The sequence below is a fragment of the Gadus macrocephalus genome, chromosome 8 (genome assembly GCF_031168955.1).
Source record: "Gadus macrocephalus chromosome 8, ASM3116895v1".
NCBI lineage: Eukaryota > Metazoa > Chordata > Actinopteri > Gadiformes > Gadidae > Gadus > Gadus macrocephalus.
This window is the reverse complement of record NC_082389.1, coordinates 17,928,182-17,951,878: the sequence shown is the minus strand read 5'-3', so window position 1 is coordinate 17,951,878 and position 23,697 is coordinate 17,928,182. Positions and strand designations below refer to the sequence as shown.

Here is a 23,697-nt window from a genome sequence, read left to right as displayed (position 1 = left end):
CCACACACACACACACACACACACACACACGGCGGCACTGGACCACCGCCAAACAGACGCGCCTCGGCCCTGAGACGCATGAGTCTGTTTGGTCGCTTGTCGCCTCTGTTTTGGTTGTTATGGCGACAGCAGCGTGACTGTTTTCTGTCTGTCAAAGCAACCTGTTGTCGTTCCGTTGAGCTGAGCACTGAACACTCGGTGGCTGCTGACTGAGAGGCAGTGTTCGAGCTAATGCAATCTCAACACTGCTGTGCCCTCACTTTAGATCGGATGGAGAATGGTTCCACTCTATGTTAGGGAACAATTGGTTTGTATTGTCTGACTGTGTAAAGATGCTCCCTGTCTGTCTGGTGTGTTGTGTTGTGTTGTCGTCCTGAAGACGACAACACAATCATGGTTTCCGGCTCCGTCCGTCTTGGTTTTGATCCGTTGACGTTTTGTGTTTCAGATTCTACGCCGCATGTGTTGTATTAGGATTACAGTTCTTACACGACCACAAGATTGTGTACAGGTGAGGATTTACTTTTATTAAACGGATGCGTCTGTTCCTTGATTACGATTGGCTGGAAGTCAATCTAAAACACTATGGCTTAAACGTCAAATATTCCAAAGAGCCGAAGCTAGTCTCATTGGTTGTTGATGGCGCTTGGTGGTTCTTCCTCTGTGGTTGTGGGATAAGATACCATTGTACTAATACCTCTCTTTATCTTTATGGTGCATTCAGAGATCTAAAGCTGGATAATCTGCTGCTGGACACGGAGGGTTATGTGAAGATTGCGGACTTTGGGCTTTGCAAAGAAGGTAATCCGTCTGTATTGGTCTGAAGGTGAGGCCCCTGTTGTCAAGCCTACAATACGGAAAGAATAAGGCAATATTAAAGTATGATATTGGATTGTTTTTGAAGTTTTTCCTCTGACCTTTATTTGACAAACAAAACTGTTGCAACTTGAAGATAAACACAATCCGTGTCATGATTCAAGTGTCGCCCTCTGCCTGCTGGGTGGGGCTGAATCCTCCTCCCCCTCCAGTGTGACATTGAGCTGTGAGCCGCCCCCCCCCTCACGCTGTCCCCCTCCCCCCAGGGATGGGTTTCCGGGACCGCACCAGTACGTTCTGCGGCACGCCCGAGTTCCTGGCGCCCGAGGTCCTGACGGAGACGTCGTACACTCGGGCCGTGGACTGGTGGGGCCTGGGGGTCCTCATCTTCGAGATGCTGGTCGGGGAGGTGAGCCGCCGAGACCGCCCCTCATCAGACGGAGTGGACCCCCGACCCCCTCTCTTCCCTGAGGGGTCGGGGGTTTGAACCCCCACCTGCTGTACGGCCCTGGGTTCAGCGTCCTCTGAGCCCCACTCAGTGCGTCTGGCTCCTCTGCGTACCGTGGGCTCTGCGTTGGTTTAGCTGTGGTAGAAGCATCAGCCAAAGGACTGATGAACGAATGTGTGGACTAGATGTGGGGGGGGGACCTCAGCGCAGTACGAACACACCCGTTCTCCAGAGGGTCGCTCACGCATCAGAGGAACCCACACACGTGCAGCGTTGTTCACACATTGGCGGACCATCCCGGGAGCCTTCTCTCTGCCGCTCTGTGAGGCGTTGTGTTCTGAATCCGTGTGTCTCTCCCTCCCAGTCCCCGTTCCCCGGTGACGATGAGGAGGAGGTGTTCGACAGCATCGTCAACGACGAGGTGCGCTACCCGCGCTTCCTCTCCACCGAGGCCATCTCCATCATGAGGAGGGTGAGTTCCCCTCGCTCGCAGCCTCACAGAACCGGCCCTCTGATAAACACACTCCATTAATAACGTTTCACTGAGCGCCCGACTCTAACCAGTAGCTCCATGGAAAAGTCCAGTTTCCATAGCGATGCTTTTCTGGGGTTTCTTGCCATGACACGGTGGAACCCGGGGGGTAAAACATGGATGACTCCGGAGGAAGGCTGACCACCAGCCCATGCTTCCGTTCTGGGATCAATAACGTATGTCTTGGCTCACCTGGTAGAGCGTGAACCATTAAGGCTCAGTCCTGAACGCAGCGAACCGCGTTTGATTCCTGCCCGTGGTTCTTTTCTGCCTTTCCTCTCCTCTATCTCTTTCCCGTCTTATCTCATAATGCAAAAATAAATCCTTGAATAAACAACATTTATCTTATCTTCCCTTCAGGGAGGTGATTCTTGCCATTTCTTCTGTATCTCTTGAGTATTTGTCTCGGTACATGGATTGAGTAAAGGAGGGATGATTTGATATCTGTCGTGCACTGTCCACACTCGTTTGGCTGTTATAGTTTCTGAATCATGAGGTGAATTGGAGCCCGGCTCAGAGTGCTGTCTGAGGGCTGGGTCGGTGAGCCTGTAGGGGCCTGACGCTCTGGTGTGTCTGCTCCACAGCTGCTGAGACGGAGTCCGGAGAGACGGCTGGGCGCCGGAGAGAAGGACGCCGAGGAGGTGAAGAAGCACCTGTTCTTCAGGGTAAGGACACGTTACATATCCTCATGAGTGCTGGTTCTGGTGGACCAGGGCCTGTTGCCTCCCAGCCAGGGGAATTATTTACAGAAGCCTAATTGATCCTTTTTGATAATACACCAGTGTCTGTGGCCGTGAACAGGTCTGTGTGGTTTTTTCGCACCGCGCAGTACCGCGTAGTCATACGGCCATTATGGTGACGTCACGTTTAACCGAGGTGGGACATTTTGATCAGATACAATCTGTTGAAGGGCAATTGTTGAATGACCAGATTAAGATCCAGATGATCTGTTGTGTTTCCGTGCTTTTCATACAGATTTTTTAATACATAATTCTGTAATTTGAACAGAATTTTTGCACAAAAATCAACTTTCAAAAACAGATTATGTAAATACATATTTTTCTAGATTCGACTGTGGCTGGTACCACTACCACTTCTTTCTTTATTTATTTTTACTATCTTAGTTACTTTCTCTTGTATTCTTGCTGCTATGTGGCGGTCGAGGAACACAGCCTAACCATTTCACTCTCAATAAGACGACCTCAATTAAGTAACTCTGCCTCTGCTTGTCTCCGTCAGAACCTGGACTGGAACGGGCTGCTGGCCAAGAAGGTGAAGCCCCCGTTCGTGCCCACCATCCAGGGCAACAGCGACGTCAGCAACTTCGACAACGAGTTCACGTCGGAGGCACCCATCCTGACCCCGCCCCGCGAGCCGCGGCCGCTGGGGGCCGACGAGCAGAACATGTTCCACGACTTTGACTATATCGCCGACTGGTGCTAGCTCCCCCCCCCGGACCCCCCCTCCCTCAGAACACACACTACACACCACACACACACACACACACACACACACACTGTGAACCAACCCGCAGAGCAAAGACTGTAGCTCGCGCTCTTATTGTGGTGACCGGTTTTATAGGACCGTCAGGTGGTCCGCCCGACGACCGCGCCGAGAGGGACCATTGCTCGGCGGGCCTCTGGGCGCGCTCAGTGCGGCCGGGGAACAGACAGGTCAGCCCCTCCCCCTCCCCCACCCCGCCACACCTCTCTCTATTTTTTTAATCAACATGAAGAACTTTTTTTAACAGAAAAACGGATTAAAACAGATAACAGGAGTGAAGGACAATCAGGAGGGATGTTGCGTTCTCCTGTTGTCGTTGCCATGGTGCCCACGGTCTGACCACTGAGAATGTTTTCATATGAACTCCGGGCGGATGACATCACATCATGTTATTCCATGTCACTGTCCTGTTTGTTTTTATTTTTTAATGCGTTTTTTATTTGATTTTGAGCTGTACAGATTATATTCCTCCATATATTTTTGTTGTCTCCACCTTTGACTCACTTATGATGAACATTTTTGAAAAGTTGCATTAGTGAAATATGATTTTGTTTTTGAAAGTGCTTAAGCCATCGTCTTCACTGAACTAACTGACAGTCAACTGTAACGGACATCCTGATGATGACTACTACTGTTCGTATTCACTTGAAACCCCAAGATGGAGCATACACACAGTAGATACACACACTAAAGTACGTTGTATCCGGTCCCGGCCTTGTCAACAGCCTGCCCTAGGCGCCCATTTTAAGTTTTCGTTGAAATAACGTTTTGCATTTTCTTTTTTTCATATTCTGTTTACAGTTGATCTGAATTCTGATCCAAACACTTAAGTCTGCCCAACCAGTGTTACAAGCTAGGTTACGTATAAAAGAAAAACACTACTCTTTGTCGTCTTAAACATTAAGTTGTCAAGAAATGTTGTCCTATTGTTTCAGATGGAAGAACGGAAAAGAACAAGATGCTAATAAAAACAAGATGAGGGAAGGTGAAACACTTAATATTTTTTAGCAGTTGATTCCTTCATGCCCCCTACAGGGCCCTCTGAAATAACCCAAACAGTGGTGGCACTGACCCAGTTCTCCAATATACCTCCTCTTATATACAGGTGAATCTCAATTAATTAGAATATTGTGGAAAAGCTATTTCATTTCAGTTATTCAATTTGTTATATAAATGGACTCCACCAAAGGTGAATTAATTCAAGCCTTTATTTGTATTAATCTTGATTATGGCTTGCAGCTCATGAAAACCACAAAATTGTGGAACAGTTCATCTTTGTAGACTCATGGTGTCACCCTAATCAGCTAATTACCTCAAAATACAGCTCTCTGGACAGCCAACTTCCTTGTGGAGCCTGTCAATGACTGTCTGACAACTGTCAGGTCAGCAGTCTTCCCCATGATTGTGAAGCCTACTGAACCAGACGGAGAGACCGTTAAAAATAAAAAAATTCAGGGGTTTTCAGGTAATTCATTAGTTTGACACCTTGAGTCTACAATGTTGAATTTTTTCACAATATTCATTTTCTGAAATACAGTATTCTGGGTTTTCATGAGCTGTAAGCCAAAATCAAGATTAATACAAATAAAGGCTTGAAATATTTAACTTCTGGTGTCATGGATATATATTACGAGTTTCACTTTTTAAATTGAATAATGGGAATGAATGAACTTTTCCACAATATTCTAATTTGAGATGCACCTGTAATAGTAATGCCTTTTACTATAGATTCAATGTTGGGTTTCCTTAGATGGTCGTTTTAACCGCTGGGCGCACTGGGCCTATAAATGTTAAGGTTCGAATTGTGACTAGTTTCTGCCGAAAGAGATAAAACCAGCCAATGAGATGTCATTGTCTCCGTGTATGATTTGCATTTGAAATGATATGAAAGCAGTCTTGGTTTTCAGGATGAAGGCCTATATTTAGTAATGGGGTTTGCTTCTTTCCTTCCGCATTGTCGTACAGCCGCGCCTGCCCATGCTGGCTCCGGAGGCAACCGCCTCCATTGATGCTTTAAATATCTTTTCAGTCATTGTTTGAAAACAGTGAATGTAGATTAAACAATTTTAGTTAGCCCCGACTCAGTGTTCAAATGTAGTTGTATCGGTATTCATTGTCGTTATATTTGGGGTGATTGCAACAGAACACCTTTGGGTGCCAATCAAAGCCAATTATAATACCAGGCGTTAATGCAGGGTCTTTATCATGGTGGTAAAATAATTGTCCATTTAAATAGTCTTAATGAAGGTCAACAGATTGCCTCACCTGATTAGGGTCAATTATTCTTGGATTAGGAATCCAAAATAGAATTGTTTGACCTTTCAATTTAGTTGATTTTGTTTATGCCCTTAGAACTACAGTGATTCCACATTTCAACAGAGGATATCGATTGGATTGTCAAGTGGGAAATACAGTACTGGTAATGAACTGGTCAGGCTTTGGGAACACAGATGGTCCCATTCCCCTGACCATGACGGCCTAAGTTATACAGGCTGCTCTTCACCAAGTCATTAGACAGCAGAGTAAACAAACATAACCCATCGTGGTAAGATACCAGCCCAGGGTCATCTGTCCGTCAAACAGAGGCAAGTGCTTTTGGTAAACAGAGTTTAATCTTTTTTTTCAAACCATGAGGTGAACTATGCTTTACGGAAAAACTTATTTCTTAATTTACTGAGGACAATGCAAGCTAACAAAATAGAACCAGATTATTTTTTTCTACAAAAAAAAGAAAATCGTATATAGTATGAAACCAGCCTAAAATTGTGAAAGCACTTATTACACGTTTTGACTTGGACATATATACAAGCTATATACACTCAAATGAAACACTGTCTGCACAGTCTGCTATCTGTATGTTTAAGCACTGGAATGTGTGTCCTTTGTATTCCTGCGAGAGTGCCTAAACAAAGGCTTGGAGTCTTAAGTGAGGAGGGAAACAATCTTTCCAAATCCAACAAAGTATGATAAAAAAGAGATAATATAACCCTAGGATTACAGCAGAAAGTGTCTTCACTGAGTGTGCAGCGCGGCGGTCTTCACAGTTGAGGCAGCTTGTCCACGGGTGTGTCGAACTTGAAGTCGGGGGGGAAGAGGTCCGGGGCGCGGGGGTAGATCAGCCGGTAGGACTGCCGGATCGTCACGTCTGCCACGCCGGCGATGTCCCCGATCTCTGAGCACACAGGGGGAGACGCAGAGACCGGGTTAGCCCTGCATGGACGCCAGCCACCTCCGACGTGTCATTGCCACGCACACAAGGCCATCATTAGTTCTGCCAAACAAAAACAATGCCAACCTGTTAGCCCTGCACTGCCGCTATTGTTAGCTCTCTGTGTGGACCTCGAGGCTCACGTGTGGGCTCTATCGTGGCAGATACCCTCTTAGCTCTGGATCGATACCTTTGTAAACATTAGCTCTACGTGGACACACAGGCCGACGCTAGCTTTGGCTTGACACCAACGTTGGAGCTAAATGGACCTCAGGGCTCATGTTAGCTCGATACATAAACCAAATGTCACCGCATTGCTCACAATCTCCTTGAGTTCACAGGTTCATCATATCTTATCTTTATAAACACATGCGAGCTCAGGGTGTAAAGCGGAAGAGCAGAAGAGGTCCCATTTGCAATCAACGTGCAGTAGTGAGATAAGACTGAAAAGCACAGTCTGAGGGAAAAGATACAAGTTCAAATGGCCGTCGCACCCAAAACAAATAAACCCATGTGATCAAGCTCTTAAGGAGAGAGACGATGAGCCGAGCGCCGCTGAGTGAGCGAGCGGTGTGTCGGACCCGAGCGCAGTCACCAGTCTGGATACCAACCAGGACGCTCCTCCCCTCCGACGCTCACCCTTCTGGGTCTTCTTTTCGGCCGAGGCCTGGGAGGCCATGTAGATGGCGGCGGCGGCCACGGAGATGGGGCTGCGGCCGGGCACCAGGTCCAGCTCCACCGCCTTGCGGGCGATGAAGGTGGCGGCCATCTGCACGTGCTTGGGCAGGCCCAGGTTGGAGCAGAAGCGGGACATGAAGTCCCCGGTGGTGATGAGGTCCACGCTGGTCTCCAGGGCCTTCAGGATCAGCTTGAAGCAGCGGCCGATCTCCTTCTTGGAGATGCGGGACACGGCGCAGATCTCTGGGGGAGGAGGAGGGACGGGTTGGGTTTTAGATGGAACGGGCCCCACAGATTCATGAAGGGGAAGATGGGCCTCTAAAGAGCTAGGCTGACTTCTTTCGCTATAATTGTCGCACTTCTCTGGCATCTCTCGCATGATTGCTCACCGTCTCACTGTATAGTTATTGTTAAGGCAGGGTAATCATTAGACCACTCTAGTGTTCATGATTGATTTAAAAACGTTTCTGCTAAAAAACTTTATTTAAAAGCCTTCTTTATGGATCCTTTATCTTTTTTTTTTTGTGTGAGTGGACGTGTGGAGCTCCGTCTCGGCAGCGGCTGACTGCGGCGTCGGGGAGAAAGTTGGCGTTTCTGGACACATTTTGCAACGTCACTGCATAACGCCACGGTGCGTGTGGACGGTGGAGCTCCGTCTGAGCAGTGATTTATCTAATACCCTCGTCTGAGTGAGGGTGAAGCTTCCTCGACACCTATAGTATGACTACGGTGTGTGGCGGATTTCAAATTCCTTGCTTAGTACAACGCTCATGACACCGCACAACGACGATACTTGGGAAGTATCAAAAGGTGGGGGTGGGTCGTTACCATGAGGATAACGGGCCCCCCGCTTTCCCAAAGCTCTCATCCCAAAACATACATTTCTTAAATCCCATAGTTTGAATTCCATCTGAAACAGTGGGCTCACTGGCACTCTGAAGCTAACCCCCAGAAGCTGAATAACCCATTCAGAAGACAGCAGGCTGAATCCCACCGCCGGTTAACACGGGGACAGGGGCCTGATGTTCAGTCTATTATTAAACCCCCATCACAGAGTACCCCAGGCTGGGAGGCTTCTGGGGGTAAACCCGGACTGACCTTTAAATGTCCTGGGGACTCCTTCCTGTCTGCAGGCGATGTAGAGGCAGGCCGAGGCGATGGCGTCATTGGCACGACCTTTCAGGCTCTTCTGTTCGTAAACTTGCTTGAATAAGTTATTTGTTCGGTCCTTGGGGGGCGAAAAAACAAGACACAATGGGTATTGTTCCCGGAACGGTCCCATTCAACCCTCCCACACATGCCGACAGCCTTGAAGGTTTTTCAGCCAACAATGTCCTCAAGGTCCTTTATAAGGCACACGGGAAGAAAAGTCTAAATCTAGAACTTGATTTCTCCATGTTATTAATCATCATTATTCATTATTCCATTTCTCTACGTTCCTCAGCTCTAGATGGATTCAGGACGGTCCCCTGAGGGGCAGAGTACCGGTGGAGGAGGGACCCCGCGGCGGCGGTGCGAGAGGGGGACCTACGATGATGTTCCTGGGCAGGTTGATGCGGTCCGCCATGGTGGTGATCTCCTTGAAGGCGTTCAGCATGGCGCGGTCCGAGCTGCTCATGGTGCGGCGGTTCTGGTACTTGGAGTTGCCAAACTCGTCGAAGCTGGCGGCGCCGGTGCCCTGGGGAGACCACAGGCGGAGCAGCGGTACTGTGAGGAGGCTCCAGGTACCAGAGAGCCCAGGGACCCTTCATCTGATCCACTGTTTGGATCCTATTGTCCGGGTCATTCATCATGAAGGGACACTGCTCGTCGACGTATAGATCACAAATATTTAAACATACTATAAATGTGGTCAAATGTGGTCGATAGTGTTTGAGTGTGGTCGCTAGTGTTTACATGTGGGCGAGAGTGTTTAAATGTGGTCGATGGTGTTTGGATGTGGTCGATAGTGTTTAAATGTGGTCGATAGTGTTTAATTGTGGTCGATAGTGTTTAATTGTGGTCGATAGGGTTTACATGTTTAAATGTGGTCGATAGTGTTTATATATGGTCGATAGGGTTTACATGTGGTCGATAGGGTTTACATGTGGTCCATAGTGTTTAAATGTGGTCCATAGTGTTTAAATGTGGGTGATAGTGTTTAAATGTGGGCGATAGTGTTTACATGTGGGCGATAGTGTTTACATGTGGTCGATAGGGTTTACATGTGGTCCATAGTGTTTAAATATGGTCGATAGTGTTTAAATGTGGTCGATAGTGTTTACATGTGGTCGATATTGTTTAAATGTGATCGACAGTGTTTAAATATGGTCGATAGTGTTTAAATATGTTCTTTTCCCTCACTCTCCACCTCATCCCTAACTCTCCACCTCAAGCTGGTGTGTAGTGAGCGTTCTGGCACCGATTGGCTGCCGTGCATCACCCAAGTGGGTGCTACATATTGGTGGTGGTTAGTGAGGTCCCCCCTTCACTTTAGGCGTCTTTGAGTGTTAATTATTATTATTCTTCATGTTTAACCTCTGTTTTCCTTTTATTCCTAGTCTGTTTTACATAGTTTTGAATGATGACTATATGCTCTGTAAGGTGACCTTGGGTGTCTTGAAAGGCGCCTCTAAATTAAATGTATTATTATTATTATTATTTATAAAATGTATACTTTTACATTTTTCTTTGCTGCTTGTCCAACAGAGCCAGATCGTTTAAGACATCTGCGTGGGAAAATGTCAGCGTTCAGCAATAAGTATTCTTACAGTGGAAACGGGTCTCCACTCCATTCTACTTTTCTTAATTGAATTAATTGTAATGAGAGAAAGGTTTAGAGGGACATCAGACACAGCCTCGTCTGTGTGATCAGTGTGTTTCAGTGTCTGGTACCACTATAAAGAGCCTGTCTGAGGCTAAGCTGCTACCAGTCAGCTAACTGGGTCAATGCCCCATCTCAGGCATCTTCTCCCCACAGGGCCCCATCACCTGGCCGCAACCATGGGAACAATTTCCATGGCAACGCAGTGTCACAGCTCCACCCCTCATAGTCCCTTCAGTGACCCGCGGCCCTGGTGACGCCCTCAGCATCTCCGTAACGCCACTCCCTAATTAGTAGCCTGATTATAGTAAAGAGTGGGATAACATGAAAGAAAACCCTTCCTTTGATAGAGTTTAAATGTGACGCTCCCGGACTAATGCTACCGCGGCTGTCCCTGAGTGTTAGGAATGATGGTCTCACTGCGTCTCACTAGCCCGCTGTGGAGCGGCTTAGGCCCGCTCTGATCTCTGGCTGGACTTTCATAACTCCGCCTCGGATGGGCCTCAAACTACTAGAAATCCTTCTGCCGTTTCCTGTGTGGCGTTCAATGACGTCCCTTCGTCTCTTCCTGGCGGCCGGGGTCTGGCGTGGCCGTCTGCACGCTGCTCCATGGGTTCTATTGTTCCTCCCTCTTCCCCCAGACTGAACCGGTAAATATTCCATTAACTTGGGGTGTCCTCACGCTTTAAACAAAACACTTGACAACCGTTTTGATTTGTTTTCTCGCTTCCTTCTAGATTTGCATCGTTTGACTTTGAACCCTTGCCTAACCCTATCTAAAGTTTTCCTTTAAGTGTTTAGTTTTCTGTTCGTTTTAAACGTGTCTAAATATGTCTAATAGGATCTCCAACCTAGTAATCTATGCCATTTCATCAGGGTTACTGATAAAGGCCGTCATTGAGGGATAACAGGAGTCCGAGCCTGTGCCTGTGACAGTGGTAGGGACACTTTGTGAGGGTTCCACTCTGCTCCACTGACGGCAGGGTCTGTGAGGAGGTGTGGCGCTCCGTCGGGGCGGTGGTGGGTGATAGTCGAGGCGGCCCAGTGTCATCTCAACCCAGAGTTTGGCTTCCGAGACACTTTAATAACGCTGTGGTGCTTGACGCTTTTCATGTACAACATCGCTCATTACAACGCTCAAACGACTGCACTACAACCGGTATCAACGGCCCCTGTGGGTCGTAACCTCAGGGACAACACACCCGCTCAGCCCAAAAACATTACAGTGAAACAGGGGGCCCTACACTTTAAACGGTGGTATTCCATCATCTCTTCAACTTTTACAACTCAACAACGCAAGCTCTGTGTTCGCCAATCTACTTATCAAGTCTTAAAAACAAAACAAAACTAAAGAAGGGTCAGGCTACTTCTAGCATCGTAAGTGGTTTAAAGTAGCGATTTAGTTTTTACCATGAGACATGCCCCTAACGTTCCAAGTTTATAGCGTTTTGGTAGAATCTGCTAAAAACAGCCAACTTAAGAATGCGTCTACATGCGCTCCTTTGCTCCCAAACAAACATTCCAACTCGTCATCATACTAAACATATCCCAGATCCATTTTACACCAGATTCCTAAGAATAACTCATCTTGGGTGTTCTTCCCCAAGACTTCTACGCTAGAACAGTGGACCCCCGGTGGTGGCCGTGGCGTCCCTCACCTTGCTGATCATGGTGGTGAGGTCTCCTCCGTTCAGCAGGGGGTTCTGGGCGTCTCCCACTCTGGACGGGTCTTTGGTGGCTTTCTCATTGGTGAAGGTCCTCCATTCTGAGCCCACGTCGATCACACGGTCGCCTGGGGGAAGGGGAGAGGGGTCGACGCACTGATGTAAACCAGTAGCTAGCTACGGTATTCCACGTGGCACCCAGAGCTCTGCTGTACGCTGGATCTCACACACACACACACACCACCCGGCCGTCTGCTCTGGTGGAGCTGCAGGGGAATGGTCCTTCTTTGGTGGGAACCACACTATCTAGTTCAAAATCTGCATGACAAATAAAAGACTAGGAAAGCCTTCTCAGGAAGACATGCTACAAGTACCTAAAAGTACAAGTACTCAACAAGCTGAAACATACTCCCTTTAGCAGGAGGCCTCCTAACTACTTAACTTATTACTAATTGGTTGTTTAGCTTTATTTGATTGGACTCCATTAAGTTTAGTCACGGATTACACCTGTAAACCTGCTCTAATAAAGAAGGTAGCCTGAAAGCCATAAAGGCCCCAATCGCTGTTTCCTGCCTCTTCCACCAGCCTCACAGGTACACCATCTGTGTTGAACCACTGATGGAAGGATTACAACACCACAGGATGTACAAAGAGAAACCAAGTGCAGTACAACATGACCGTCACCCCCGACCACAACCCCATCCTTCGACTGCTCTATTCCTTGAAATATGCATTAAGCAAGAAGGATGAGATCTGTGATAATATAATCCATTTAGCTCCCTTCAGACCCATGAACCCTCCCGACACCCAGCCTCTCATCCTCCTCCGGAGGGCTCGGGGCGGGCGGGCTGAACAGAGCGAGCAGGAGGTTGCATCAGAGAGATGTCCTTCATGACCCCAGGGGCCCGACCCCAGAGGGGCCATTAGGCGTTGGCCATGTTTTTGTTCCACGGCGACTGACGTTTTACTGGGAGCTTTCTTATCGGAAGCTCGAGAGCTGTTCCGACTGCTCCAATAGGAAAGTAAGGCTGGCACAGGGTGAATGTACAGTTCCACCGAGCAGACGCGTTTATCGACAGCAATTTATGAGGCTGAGGACTAAGCGAGCATACACGGAAAGGAGTCGTTATAAAGAAACAAATCCACGTGCTGCACAACCTAGTTTCTAATAAACTGCTGGACAGGCTGCAGAGTAGCTATAGGAATCAGGACCCACTGTTAGTGGGATATTTCTGCTAGGAGGTGAGCCTGAATTCATCAACATGATGTGAGCATTCTTTGTTTACCAGACAAAGCCATCATTTTTTCTAAACAGGAAACGGAGTCGTAAACGCCTCCTTACATCTGAACCATCAGGTATCCCCTGTATGCCTGTGGAGATGGATATGTGCTTGGATTGCTGCCAGTGTAGATAATGGCTGCTCTCTCGTTCCAGACACAATCTCCATTGGAAGACTCCCTTTCCCTTTGCTTCTGATTCTTAGAAACCCCTACCATCATCTAATCATGCCTTAATGTCCAATGCACATTTCAAAAAGATTCTCTTAGTCTGTCTTATTTCAAGCAGATAGTTGACTATCGTCTGGATTTTATTGGAATTATTTCAATATATTTTCAACAGGGCATCAGCAAATTGTGAGCTCCAGGGTTAGAGTGTTATAAAATAATCGTTTTAACTCTCTTCTTTACAGACAATACAAATCCATTATGAGCATTTCAAACATCAATTTTACAAGCACTGTAGTCAAAGGAAAAAGCACTGCATTTGGCATTGCCAAAGCGTTGCTAAATGCCTCAAAACCACCAGGAAGGCGAGATTGTGTGTTTTACTTTTATTGTTTTTATACACCATATAACTTCACACTGTTTGATTTAAAGGCAAGCAGCTTCAATGGCGCTTAAAGGTTGTCCAAACAAATAGATGGAATAAAATGTTTGCATTTGAGTGTGTAGTTTGTGAGGCTGTTTGGAACACCAGCGGCGGAGTAGTTAATGTTAATAGAGTAGAACAGTGACCAACCCCTATTTAAAGGGCTCCATTTCAGACATTTCCCATTCCTTCACTCTGACCTTTCAGAAAATCCTTAAAAAGTTTTGAGTCTGGCTGCAAGCCAACCAACTAAGAGATACAGCGTGACCATAAATATATTTAATTCAACAACATTTTGGTATTTTTCTTTAGGTACAACACTTTCATTCCTTTCCAAGGACTTCTACATAAAGATAGTTTAGCACTTTTTTAATTTAACCTTGTTGTCATTATTATATTGTTTATACGCAAAACAACAAAATCCCATCAGTGGCTTTGGGATCCCCACCTCAGTCCGAGGTTGGACCCGCAGAGCTACAATGCAGCCTTAAGGTTTCTGAACAAGGTCTCCAAAGTAAGAGACTCAGCCTACTACCAATTATCACAGAGCAAATAGGTGGTTTGAACATTGTGCAACGTTTTGAAAACATTTCCCAGCAGGACTGGTGCTATTTACCCCGTGCTAAATCCCACAGGCGCTTTGGTCAACGGATCGCCATGAATGGAAAAACATTGGCACCTGTTCTGTTCATGGTCACTGAATAACCAACATGTTATCATTAATGGGTAGGGATTTTTGGTGTCTTTTGGACTCGTTTGAACATTGAAATGGCTGCTTAATACGTTCATTATTAAAACCCTCCTAGAACGATTAAAGCCCTGATAGCTGGGAGTTGATGGCTTGTGTATCCTCACACTTCTACCACAATATTCAAATCATGTAAAAGTGAATAATCGAACTACAAAACTAATGAATGATAATTTGCTCAATAAAATAAAATAAGCATTCATCTCAATTGAAATTCGAATAGCTACCAAAGGAAGGAATATCATAATATCAAATATTCGGGCTCCATTCAATAAACAACCAATTTCCTTTCTGACAAAGTGTGTTCCTCTTCCTTATGGGTTCTATTGATTCTAACATATTCTAACTTTTTTATGGACAGGTGAAAGAAAAGGCAACCTGCGGATACATGTGCTCACTAAGCCCGAACCACAGATGGCAACGCCTGGACAGCACTGAAGTAACACTTCTTGCTTGCTTCACGGGCAGTAATACTCACCGACAACAAGTCCGCACTCGGGGCAGATCATGTCCCCGGCTCTGTAGTCCTCCACTAGCAAGGCATCAGGGTGGTTTGGGCACGTCACTCTGGGTAATGCCAGGGCCTCTCCGCTACAGAGAAAAGTACCAGATAGACAGAATGTGAGTTGGTGTGGGGGTGACAAGAGTGAGTGAGTTATACACACACAACATCTACACCGTTTGATTGGTAATGTTTCCTTCATGGTATGATAAGGTGATGTTTCCCTATAAAGCAGATGACAAAAGTTACAAACATAAGTTTAAAATGAGTGCCAATTCAATTCATATTTTTATTAGACGGACATCGGATGAATAGTCTTCCTCGTTAGAAAAAACCTGGGATAAACCCAAAGAACGAGGAGGAAACCCACTTTCTAGTCTGCCAAGTGGTGAGATTTTGTTGAATTTGAACTCCGGGCAATTAGGAACAATATTCTCTAGGAGAGAGCTCAGTATTCCCAATCATACCAACATACACGCAGACACACACAATGTACAGCCAAAGTCACGAGGGCCGCCGCCGAGGTCACGACGCATCACCCCACCAACTACTGCAGCTGCTGGTGTTGCGAGACAAACATGTAAAACTTCTGTCCGAGTCAAACGTCACGGATATCTGACGCGTAGGACACACACTCGGCAGATGTCAATCATTGTTAGGCGTTTTTTGTATCATAAAATGATGATGAAAGTGAGTGGCGTCTGACTGTTGAGGTTGACGGCTGACACATCGGTTAGCAGTCTACAAACATGGTTCAAATTCATACAATAAAAAGCGGGCAGAAAGGCAGGTCACAACAGTCACTTACACAAAGGGCAAAGACACAATAGTGTTGTTAAAATAATTAGAAATGGCTTCCGCAAGAGATTAAGTTTTAGATGGTCAACGTTGTAGCATAACAACGGTGGTCCAGCAAATACCTCAAAGATAACGAAATGGCGAACAAGTTTTAGAACCGACGATGTCGTGGCAGTAGTGGATCTTTAACCACTCGACTGTTTTTTATCAACACGTAATTCAAGCATCACACATGAACCAATGATATACAATTTTAAACAACGTATACGCACCGGCTTGTCGACGCCATGTTACCGAGTAGCTTTCAGACAACACAGGCGAACAATGGATTCTACTACCTCTATTTATAGATTTGTCTGACCACGTGTCTGCAAAACAACGGGCAGAGAGAAGGTTCAAAATACAGACAACGCATGAAAGCATACTTTTGTATGACGTTCTAAATGCATACCCAGAGGGCTGATAAACTTGCATTTGCTTACGGTGTTAATACATGTATATTATACAATTAAACAGAAAGCATGACATTTTGTAAGCATGCAAATCACTTTTCAGATTTTTGTTTTGGAACCGATTCAGGACCAAAGTTTTGTGCTGATAGTCAATAATTAAATAAGGGATACTTGTATATTTCTTGGGGACTTTTTTATAAACAAATATATTCACATCACTGAATAAAATAAATAGTTGACTGATACAAAATGAAGAGTACATGCCTCAAACTTGACCTATTACAAATTAACTGTTCCTTCATCGAACATAATAAAAAGTTAAGAAGCAAATTACGTGTCCATTTTATAAGTCATCGTTTAATTTGTTTTAGTAGAATATCCTTGCACAAGCTAAGTTATAATGTCTCACAGCAACTTCAGCTCTGAGAAGTTGAGATGATGATATTGGTAACCCTCGTGCCAGGGCAGTCTTCAACCATCATCAACACATGATCTACAGCTGGTAAATAGGCCTATATCCCAAATTACACCTACAAAGTAACCAACACATGAATGCACACACACACACACACACACACACACACACACACACACACACACACACACACACACACACACACACACACACACACACACACACACACACACACACACACACCTAACAAAACAGAAAACGTTCATTGTCTAGAACTGAACACACAACAAATAATAGTTATAGCAATAATAGATAAATACAGTCATGATCTTTACACCCTGATTTTGATTTATGTATCCCTACTGTATCATGACTTTATATATAGTAATAATAATAATAATAATACATTTCATTTAGAGGCGCCTTTCAAGACACCCAAGGTCACCTTACAGAGCATATATATATATATATATATATATATATATATATATATATATATATATATATAGTATATAGTTATTAGTTATTTGTGATGGCCACCGACTTTTTACCATTGGCCACTATGGTTAGATTGTTTTATTATTATTTACTATTAATGATAATAATGATATAATTATATTTAATACTAATATATACTGTATTATAATAATAAAATAAAAATTATTGTTTATAGGCATTAATGGAGTGAGCATGGAAATGACATTTTTAGGGATGGTAATAAAGGTACCGTTTGGGCTACCATTTGTAATAAAATAACCACCAAAAAGTAAAGCAAATGACTTTGAGCTCTAATCCTAATTTCCGTAACGCCCTTTAAGCAACATGTTGTACCTAAAATCAGTGAAGCTGGGCTACAATGGGCTGTAATTGCAGAGAACACAGTACAGCCACCACACAGATCGCTCCAAGCATGTCTCCCTCTTTACTTCCTCTCAAAGTGCACATGGGAGGAGTGAGCGCAGCAGAGTACCAGCAGCAGCCAGCAGCCCAGGACCGGTTGAAACCTGTATCATGGTGAAACTCAGCAGACAACACCTCTATGCTGTGTATCATCTACCATATCCCGCTATATCCTGACAATAGCTGCCATGGATGCGTCTTCAGTTATACAATAACGTGACAGAATACAATTCAGTAAAATACACTGTCTTGGATTATATTTATTTGGTGTCTTTCCAAACACACAGCCAGACAGCTTCCAGACAGACAGACCGCCGGTTAATTATAACAAACCAGTGGTGTGGCAAGTGTGGGCATGGTGCATAGGTGAGTAGCCTATGTGAATTCTCTTTTCTTTTCTGCAAGTTACGCCTGTGGCGGGCAGGTGGTCGGTGGTATTAGGACCTTGAACAGTTTACATTTACCATGACGTTTTTACCCCAAGAGTCAGGAACAGTCCGGGTTAGGCGTCTTCCCCAGGGAACCCTCGACAGCCAGCTAAGAGGAACCGGGGATCGAACTAGCAACATTCCGGTTACCAACCAACCTGCTCTACCCCTCTACCTCCTGAGCTTCTGCCGCCCATTTGAAGTGTAGATAAGCGAGCCCGGCTGTGTGAGCTTAGCCCGCCGTCCAATGAGCACCGCGGATCACAACACGGGACCGCTCGGTCCGTCGCAGCCGGGGGGGCCAGAAGAGGATCTGCGCAGACTATCCAACTTGAAGACGAGATGGCTCTCGCCTCAGCATTAGGAACCCTGTGTAACGTTTGCGACATCACGGTACAAGGCTGAGACGGACTAGGTACATGCGTGTAGTGACATCGGTATCTTAAAAGTGCAATGAAGTAGGATATTTTTATTTTTTAAGAGTAGACATGGATCGTCGACCGAAGAGAGAATAGTTTTTTGATCACAGCCGACCAACAGTAAGTTGATCGCCGTTTATACGTGTTTATCCAATAGTAGTAGACGAGCTACGCTGGTTAAGTTAACGTGTGGTACATCATAGCGTGAGGGTGCTAGCCCAAGTAGGCTCGGCTCCAGTGTTCCCAGTGTTCCCGTTTTCCGTCACCTGATGTCCACCGAATACGATCACATGGAATAATATCTTGTTTTAAAATATCTCGGTTGCAAGCGATATTGATTCTATTTCGTCTCTCGGTTGACTTGATATCGCCCACCTAAAGCATGGAAGCCGGTAGCCCGTTTTAAAAAAGATCAGCAAAAATATGTGAATAATTATCGAGTAGTGTATTAGTGTAACGTTAACCTCTACATCTCTAACTGCTATTTTAACTCCCTCCAAACGGGCCACTATGGATGTTTGGGTCGAGACTGTTGAGCTAATGTTCCATAGGAGCCGGCGAATACAGTTAATAATTGAGATAAGTTGATCTTTATATGTGAAGGGAAAATTAATGGTAAACAAGTTCACTATGTTCAGACTGAAAAGCAACCTGGTCTTAAGTTATAAGGTTACAGCTTATTTACAGGTTAAGGTTAGAGCAACTGCCCAACCTAACCCAAACACAGGAAGCACCACATAACTAGAGGGCATAAAACCACACATGGCTTTTCTTAGGAAAATAAAAATTCACGTCTGGTCTGAGTCACATCCAGGGCTATATTGAGTGGCTGGTGTGGGGATATGATAGAAATTTGGTATACATAATTCAATAATCCGTTTTTAATACCCTATTCTTTTGCACAGTACAGTAGCTGTTATTTATCCTTTGTTTATATCTATGTTAGGCCCATTATCTGTGCAGATTAAAAAAAATGCAAGACAACCAAATTCATTTCTTTGAGTACCTAAATGTTTCATTGATAATCTTTCCATTGATTCCGAATTGTATTGAACCAGATAAACGTGTATGAAACAATTCTTTACCTTGCCCTTTTACTATTGCCAAACTGAAAGCCCCTGCGAGTTGCTTGTTGTTGCAGTCTTCTACTTTCACGTTGAAGGAAATCTGATACCATACAATAATAAGAACCTCCTTGAGTTCATCACCAGTCGGATGGTAAACTGAGACATGTTGACGATTTGTATGTTTGACAGAAGTGTATGTTTAACAGAACACTTTTGATTCCATAACCTGATTTTCTATCTTCTTCATTGCAGTGATGTTCACTCTCACAGAGGTTGCATCCCTGAACGACATCCAACCGACGTACCGCATCCTGAAGCCATGGTGGGACGTCTTCATGGACTACCTAGGTGTGATCATGCTCATGCTGGCTATATTTGCCATGACGATGCAGATCACCAAGGACCAGGTGGCGTGCCTTCCCTTTATAGAGGAGCCGGAGCAGACGTCAGGGGCGGGGCCTAAACCTTTCTCCACACAAAGTCCAAAGGAGGCAACCACGCAAGGGGTCAATGGGGCAACGCTGTCCCCCACCCCTCTGATCATACCCAAGGACTTACCTGACAGTGAGGTCCACAGGAGCCACGTTTCACATGCACACACTGCCTCAATGGCAAAAATGTATTCTCAGCCAGCCGGGATCAGCACCAACCTGGACTATCAACAATATATCTTTGTCAACCAAATGTGCTACCACGTTGCCTTGCCTTGGTATTCCAAGTACTTTCCATACCTCACCCTTATCCACACCCTCATACTGATGGTCAGCAGCAATTTCTGGTTTAAGTACCCCAAAACGAGCTCAAAGATTGAGCACTTTGTCTCCATCCTGGGTAGATGTTTCGAGTCTCCCTGGACCACCAAGGCTCTCTCTGAGACCGCATGTGAGGACTCTGAGGAGAACAAGCAGCGGCTGACGGGGAAGACTACGACTCCAAAACACGCATCATCAGAGGGCAAAGAAGATGGCACGGATGCAAGCTTGTCCACACCCATGCTTGGAAACACGGGGGTCAAGTTCTCCGCCGATAAGCCCATCGTTGAGGTCCCAAGTAGTATGACGATCCTGGACAAGAAAGACGGCGAGCAGGCCAAAGCCCTTTTTGAGAAGGTGAGAAAGTTCCGGGCCCACGTGGAGGACAGTGACTTCATCTACAAGCTGTATGTGGCTCAGACCATTGTCAAAACTGTCAAGTTCATTGTGATTTTGTCATACACGTCCACTTTTATGGCTTCTATCGAATTTGTGCACACATGTGTGCCCGAAATCAAACATCTGACCGGGTACAGCCGGTTCTACTGCACCCACAATATGGCTTACATGCTGCGAAAGCTTCTTCTGAGCTACATGGCTTTGATTATGATCTACGGAATGGTGTGCATTTATTCTCTTTTTTGGCTATTCCGGCGGTCCCTTAAAGAGTACTCCTTTGAGAAAGTCCGAGAGGAGAGCAGCTTCAGTGACATTCCAGATGTCAAAAATGACTTTGCGTTCCTGTTACACATGGTTGACCAGTATGACCAGCTATACTCGAAGCGTTTCGGTGTATTCTTGTCTGAGGTCAGCGAAAACAAGCTGAGAGAGATCAGTCTTAATCACGAGTGGACTTTTGAAAAATTGAGGCAGCTTGTGACGCGAAACCCACAGGATCAGCAGGAGCTGCATCTCTTCATGCTCTCTGGCCTTCCCAATGCAGTGTTTGATCTCACTGACCTAGACGTGCTTAAGCTGGAACTGATTCCCGAGGTGAGGTTCTCAGCAAAGGTTTCTCAGATGACAAGCCTGCAGGAGCTGCATCTTTGCCACTGCCCAGCCAAAGTGGAGCAGACTGCCTTTGCATTCCTTCGTGACCATCTCCGCTGCCTTCATGTCAAGTTCACTGATGTTGCAGAAATTCCTAATTGGGTGTATCTGCTGAGAAGCCTGAGGGAGCTGAATCTAGTTGGGAATTTGAGCTCGGAAAATAACAAAATGATAGGTCTAGAGTCCATGCGCGATTTGAAACACCTAAAAACATTATATCTGAAGAGCAATCTCACAAAAATGCCAACCAATATCGCTGACCTCTCACCACATCTTGTAAAATTAGTGGTGCACAACGAGGACACCAAATTATTGGTACTCAATAGTCTTAAAAAGATGACTAACCTTGCTGAACTTGAGTTACATAGCTGTGAGTTGGAGCGAATTCCCCATGCTATTTTCAGCCTCACCAACCTACAGGAACTTGACCTAAAATCCAACAACATCCGAACCATAGAGGAGGTCATCAGCTTTCAACACCTCAAGAGGTTGACTTGCCTTAAACTGTGGCACAACAAAATTATTACCATTCCAGCTTCCATCGGCCAAGTGAAAACTTTAGAGGCACTCCACCTGTCACACAACAAACTGGAGACCCTGCCTCCAGCCTTGTTCTCATTGCCCAAACTCCGACATCTAGATGTGGGCCACAATTCCATTACAGTGCTCCCAACTGACGTAGGACTCCTACACAACCTTCAACACCTGGCGATTAACTCGAACAAATTGGAGGTGCTTCCCAAACAACTGTTCAGATGCACCAAACTCAAGGCACTCTGTCTTGGAAACAATGGGCTCACCGTTCTGCCAGAGACAGTGGGACAACTTGTCCAGCTGACGCAACTCGAGCTGCGAGGGAACTGTCTCGACCGACTTCCTGCCCAGTTGGGTAACTGCCGTTTGCTGCGCAAGAACTGCCTAATTGTTGAGGACCACCTCTTTGATGCACTGCCAGTTGAAGTGAAAGAAGGTATCAGCCGAGAGACAAATGTTTCCTTCACGAATGGCTTATAGCCGATAAAAGGAAAAGCGGACACACGGATAGGCTGGCAACTTTGAAAGTTAGCGGCGCCGTCAGGTGGTCCGAAAAATTATACCCTTTAATAATATATATATATTTTCTGATTATTTCAATGATCATAATTATAGCACAATAGATTAGATATTGTTCAATTGGTAATAGGTAAGAGGAACAGGACAGAGACAAAGAAAATGACTTAATGACTTGTGACTTAATGCAGCTTAGCTTTTAATTTTTAGCATTGCTTGTGTTTTAAAACAGCAAAATATGTTATGTTCATGTTATAATATTCCATACACCAAAGTTCATGTACATGTTACATTAATTTATTGTCCTAGGTACTCAGGTATAATTGTAACCGTGGGGAACAGCCTTTTGCCTTAATTGCTGCTAAAAATCTTTTACAGTGGGGTCAGACGTCAAAACAAACAGCCCAAAAAAAATGCATTTTAGGTTACCATGATTTATATTAATCTATTGTACACTGTTCATTTGGGCATTTTCTATAAATATGTAGTGTAAACAATAAAACTAAATGGTACAATCATTTTTATATGCAGATTATTAAATATAACTTGTTTGTATTTATTTCCCCAGGACTTGTAGGCCCCCAAAAAGTGTGCACTTAGAAACAGTCAGAACTGTAGCTTGAGTAGTCTAACTTATGTGACCGGTACGAGCAACTATTGGACTTCTGCCTCGTCAGGGCAAAGATTGTATTATTGACTAAGGCCTAAAGTACAGGAATTCATCTGTACCTTGAGATATGTATTTGATTGTTTAGTGAATGCTTTTGCTATTACAGCTACAAAGGACATCCCTACCTTTATCTTGTCCACTCGTGATTTTACCCAGAAGAACACAGTCATCAGAAGGGAGATATATTTTCCCTAACCTTTTCATGTTTTTGAAAACATGTTAATTATTCCACTATTATTGTACACATGTTAATTTATCCCACTAATATTGCGATTGTCCATGGCTTAAGTGTACATTTCAGAACATTGTAATGAGAACTCGTTTTTTTGTTTGCTTCCGTTCCGATGTATTTGTGTATAATGTTCAAAGCTGTTTTTCTCATCTTGACAGCTTCTGTACTTCCTGAATGATCACATGCTCAAAGGTCAGTCTGTTATGGCACAATAAAACCAAAAAGTTGATTGTTTCTTGTTGATTTCATGATTGTGGAAAAGTGTATACATTACATGTAATTGGGATTTTGTCATTCCCAACCAGTTTGTTCTGTCATAGGTGGCTCTTTTAATCCGGTTATATTACTAGTATTAAAGCTGCTACAGTATTGTTGAGAATGATAGTTTTGGAAACTTAAATGCATTTGAGAAAACCTTATGATGCTTTATTGACATAATGACCTGTTCTAGGTCAGGAAGAGAACAGAGATTAGAACGAGAGATTGGCAGGATGGGTATTAACCTAGCCTAAAGGTCCTGGGTTCGATCCCCAATGTCTGCAGTCAAGGATAGTTTAGTAGTATCTAAATGACTAAATAGCTGGCTTGCAATTCTTTTTCAAAATAAATGCTACGCTTCAGATAGGCCATATGTAATCTGGGGAGCTGGAAGCTGAAATCCTACCCCTCTTCCACCGTATCTGTTCAGACTG

The 23,697-nt window shown here is 44.9% G+C and overlaps 3 protein-coding genes across 9 annotated transcripts in view; 2 read left to right on the top strand and 1 right to left on the bottom strand.

The window, feature by feature from the left end:
- The window catches only part of pkn2a (protein kinase N2a), a 32,024-nt gene extending 26,879 nt beyond the window's left edge, over positions 1-5,145 (top strand). For all 3 annotated transcript variants that reach the window (XM_060059673.1, XM_060059672.1, XM_060059671.1), the window contains exons 18-23: positions 449-511; positions 725-801; positions 1,083-1,225; positions 1,629-1,736; positions 2,381-2,461; positions 3,036-5,145. In XM_060059673.1, the coding sequence (XP_059915656.1) occupies positions 449-511; positions 725-801; positions 1,083-1,225; positions 1,629-1,736; positions 2,381-2,461; positions 3,036-3,239 (676 nt within the window). In that variant the 3' untranslated portion in view covers positions 3,240-5,145. The remainder of the gene's footprint in view (positions 1-448; positions 512-724; positions 802-1,082; positions 1,226-1,628; positions 1,737-2,380; positions 2,462-3,035) is intronic.
- A 747-nt stretch (positions 5,146-5,892) lies between these two features.
- Positions 5,893-17,955, bottom strand: gtf2b (general transcription factor IIB). Of its 3 annotated transcripts, none has more exons than XM_060059680.1 (7): positions 17,816-17,955; positions 14,749-14,861; positions 11,647-11,780; positions 8,717-8,863; positions 8,284-8,413; positions 7,147-7,428; positions 5,893-6,471 (listed from the first exon to the last, which is right to left on the bottom strand). In XM_060059680.1, exons 2-7 carry the CDS (start codon positions 14,777-14,779, stop codon positions 6,338-6,340), a joined length of 858 nt encoding a protein of 285 aa, XP_059915663.1. In that variant the 5' UTR covers positions 14,780-14,861; positions 17,816-17,955; the 3' UTR covers positions 5,893-6,337. The 3 variants fall into 3 exon arrangements, with proteins under 3 accessions (XP_059915663.1, XP_059915662.1, XP_059915664.1); XM_060059679.1 differs by lacking the exon at positions 17,816-17,955 and adding an exon at positions 15,843-15,938; XM_060059681.1 differs by lacking the exon at positions 17,816-17,955 and adding an exon at positions 15,843-15,938 and having other exon boundaries at positions 6,336-6,471; positions 7,119-7,428.
- Positions 17,383-23,239, top strand: lrrc8da (leucine rich repeat containing 8 VRAC subunit Da). Of its 3 annotated transcripts, none has more exons than XM_060059675.1 (2): positions 17,383-17,703; positions 19,504-23,239. In XM_060059675.1, exon 2 carries the CDS (start codon positions 19,506-19,508, stop codon positions 22,065-22,067), a length of 2,562 nt encoding a protein of 853 aa, XP_059915658.1. In that variant the 5' UTR covers positions 17,383-17,703; positions 19,504-19,505; the 3' UTR covers positions 22,068-23,239. The 3 variants fall into 3 exon arrangements, with proteins under 3 accessions (XP_059915658.1, XP_059915659.1, XP_059915657.1); XM_060059676.1 differs by lacking the exon at positions 17,383-17,703 and adding an exon at positions 18,042-18,180; XM_060059674.1 differs by lacking the exon at positions 17,383-17,703 and adding an exon at positions 18,096-18,304.
- The last annotated feature ends 458 nt before the right edge of the window (positions 23,240-23,697 follow it).

Bases quoted from the DNA above. Each gene is read 5' to 3' on its own strand.
- gtf2b (XM_060059679.1), bottom strand. The intron at 11,781-14,748 runs GTGAGTATTACT...CCCTTCCCCCAG, and splicing joins CGAGTGCGGACTTGTTGTCG to GCGACCGTGTGATCGACGTG. The intron at 8,864-11,646 runs GTGAGGGACGCC...TGGTCTCCCCAG, and splicing joins TCACCACCATGATCAGCAAG to GGCACCGGCGCCGCCAGCTT.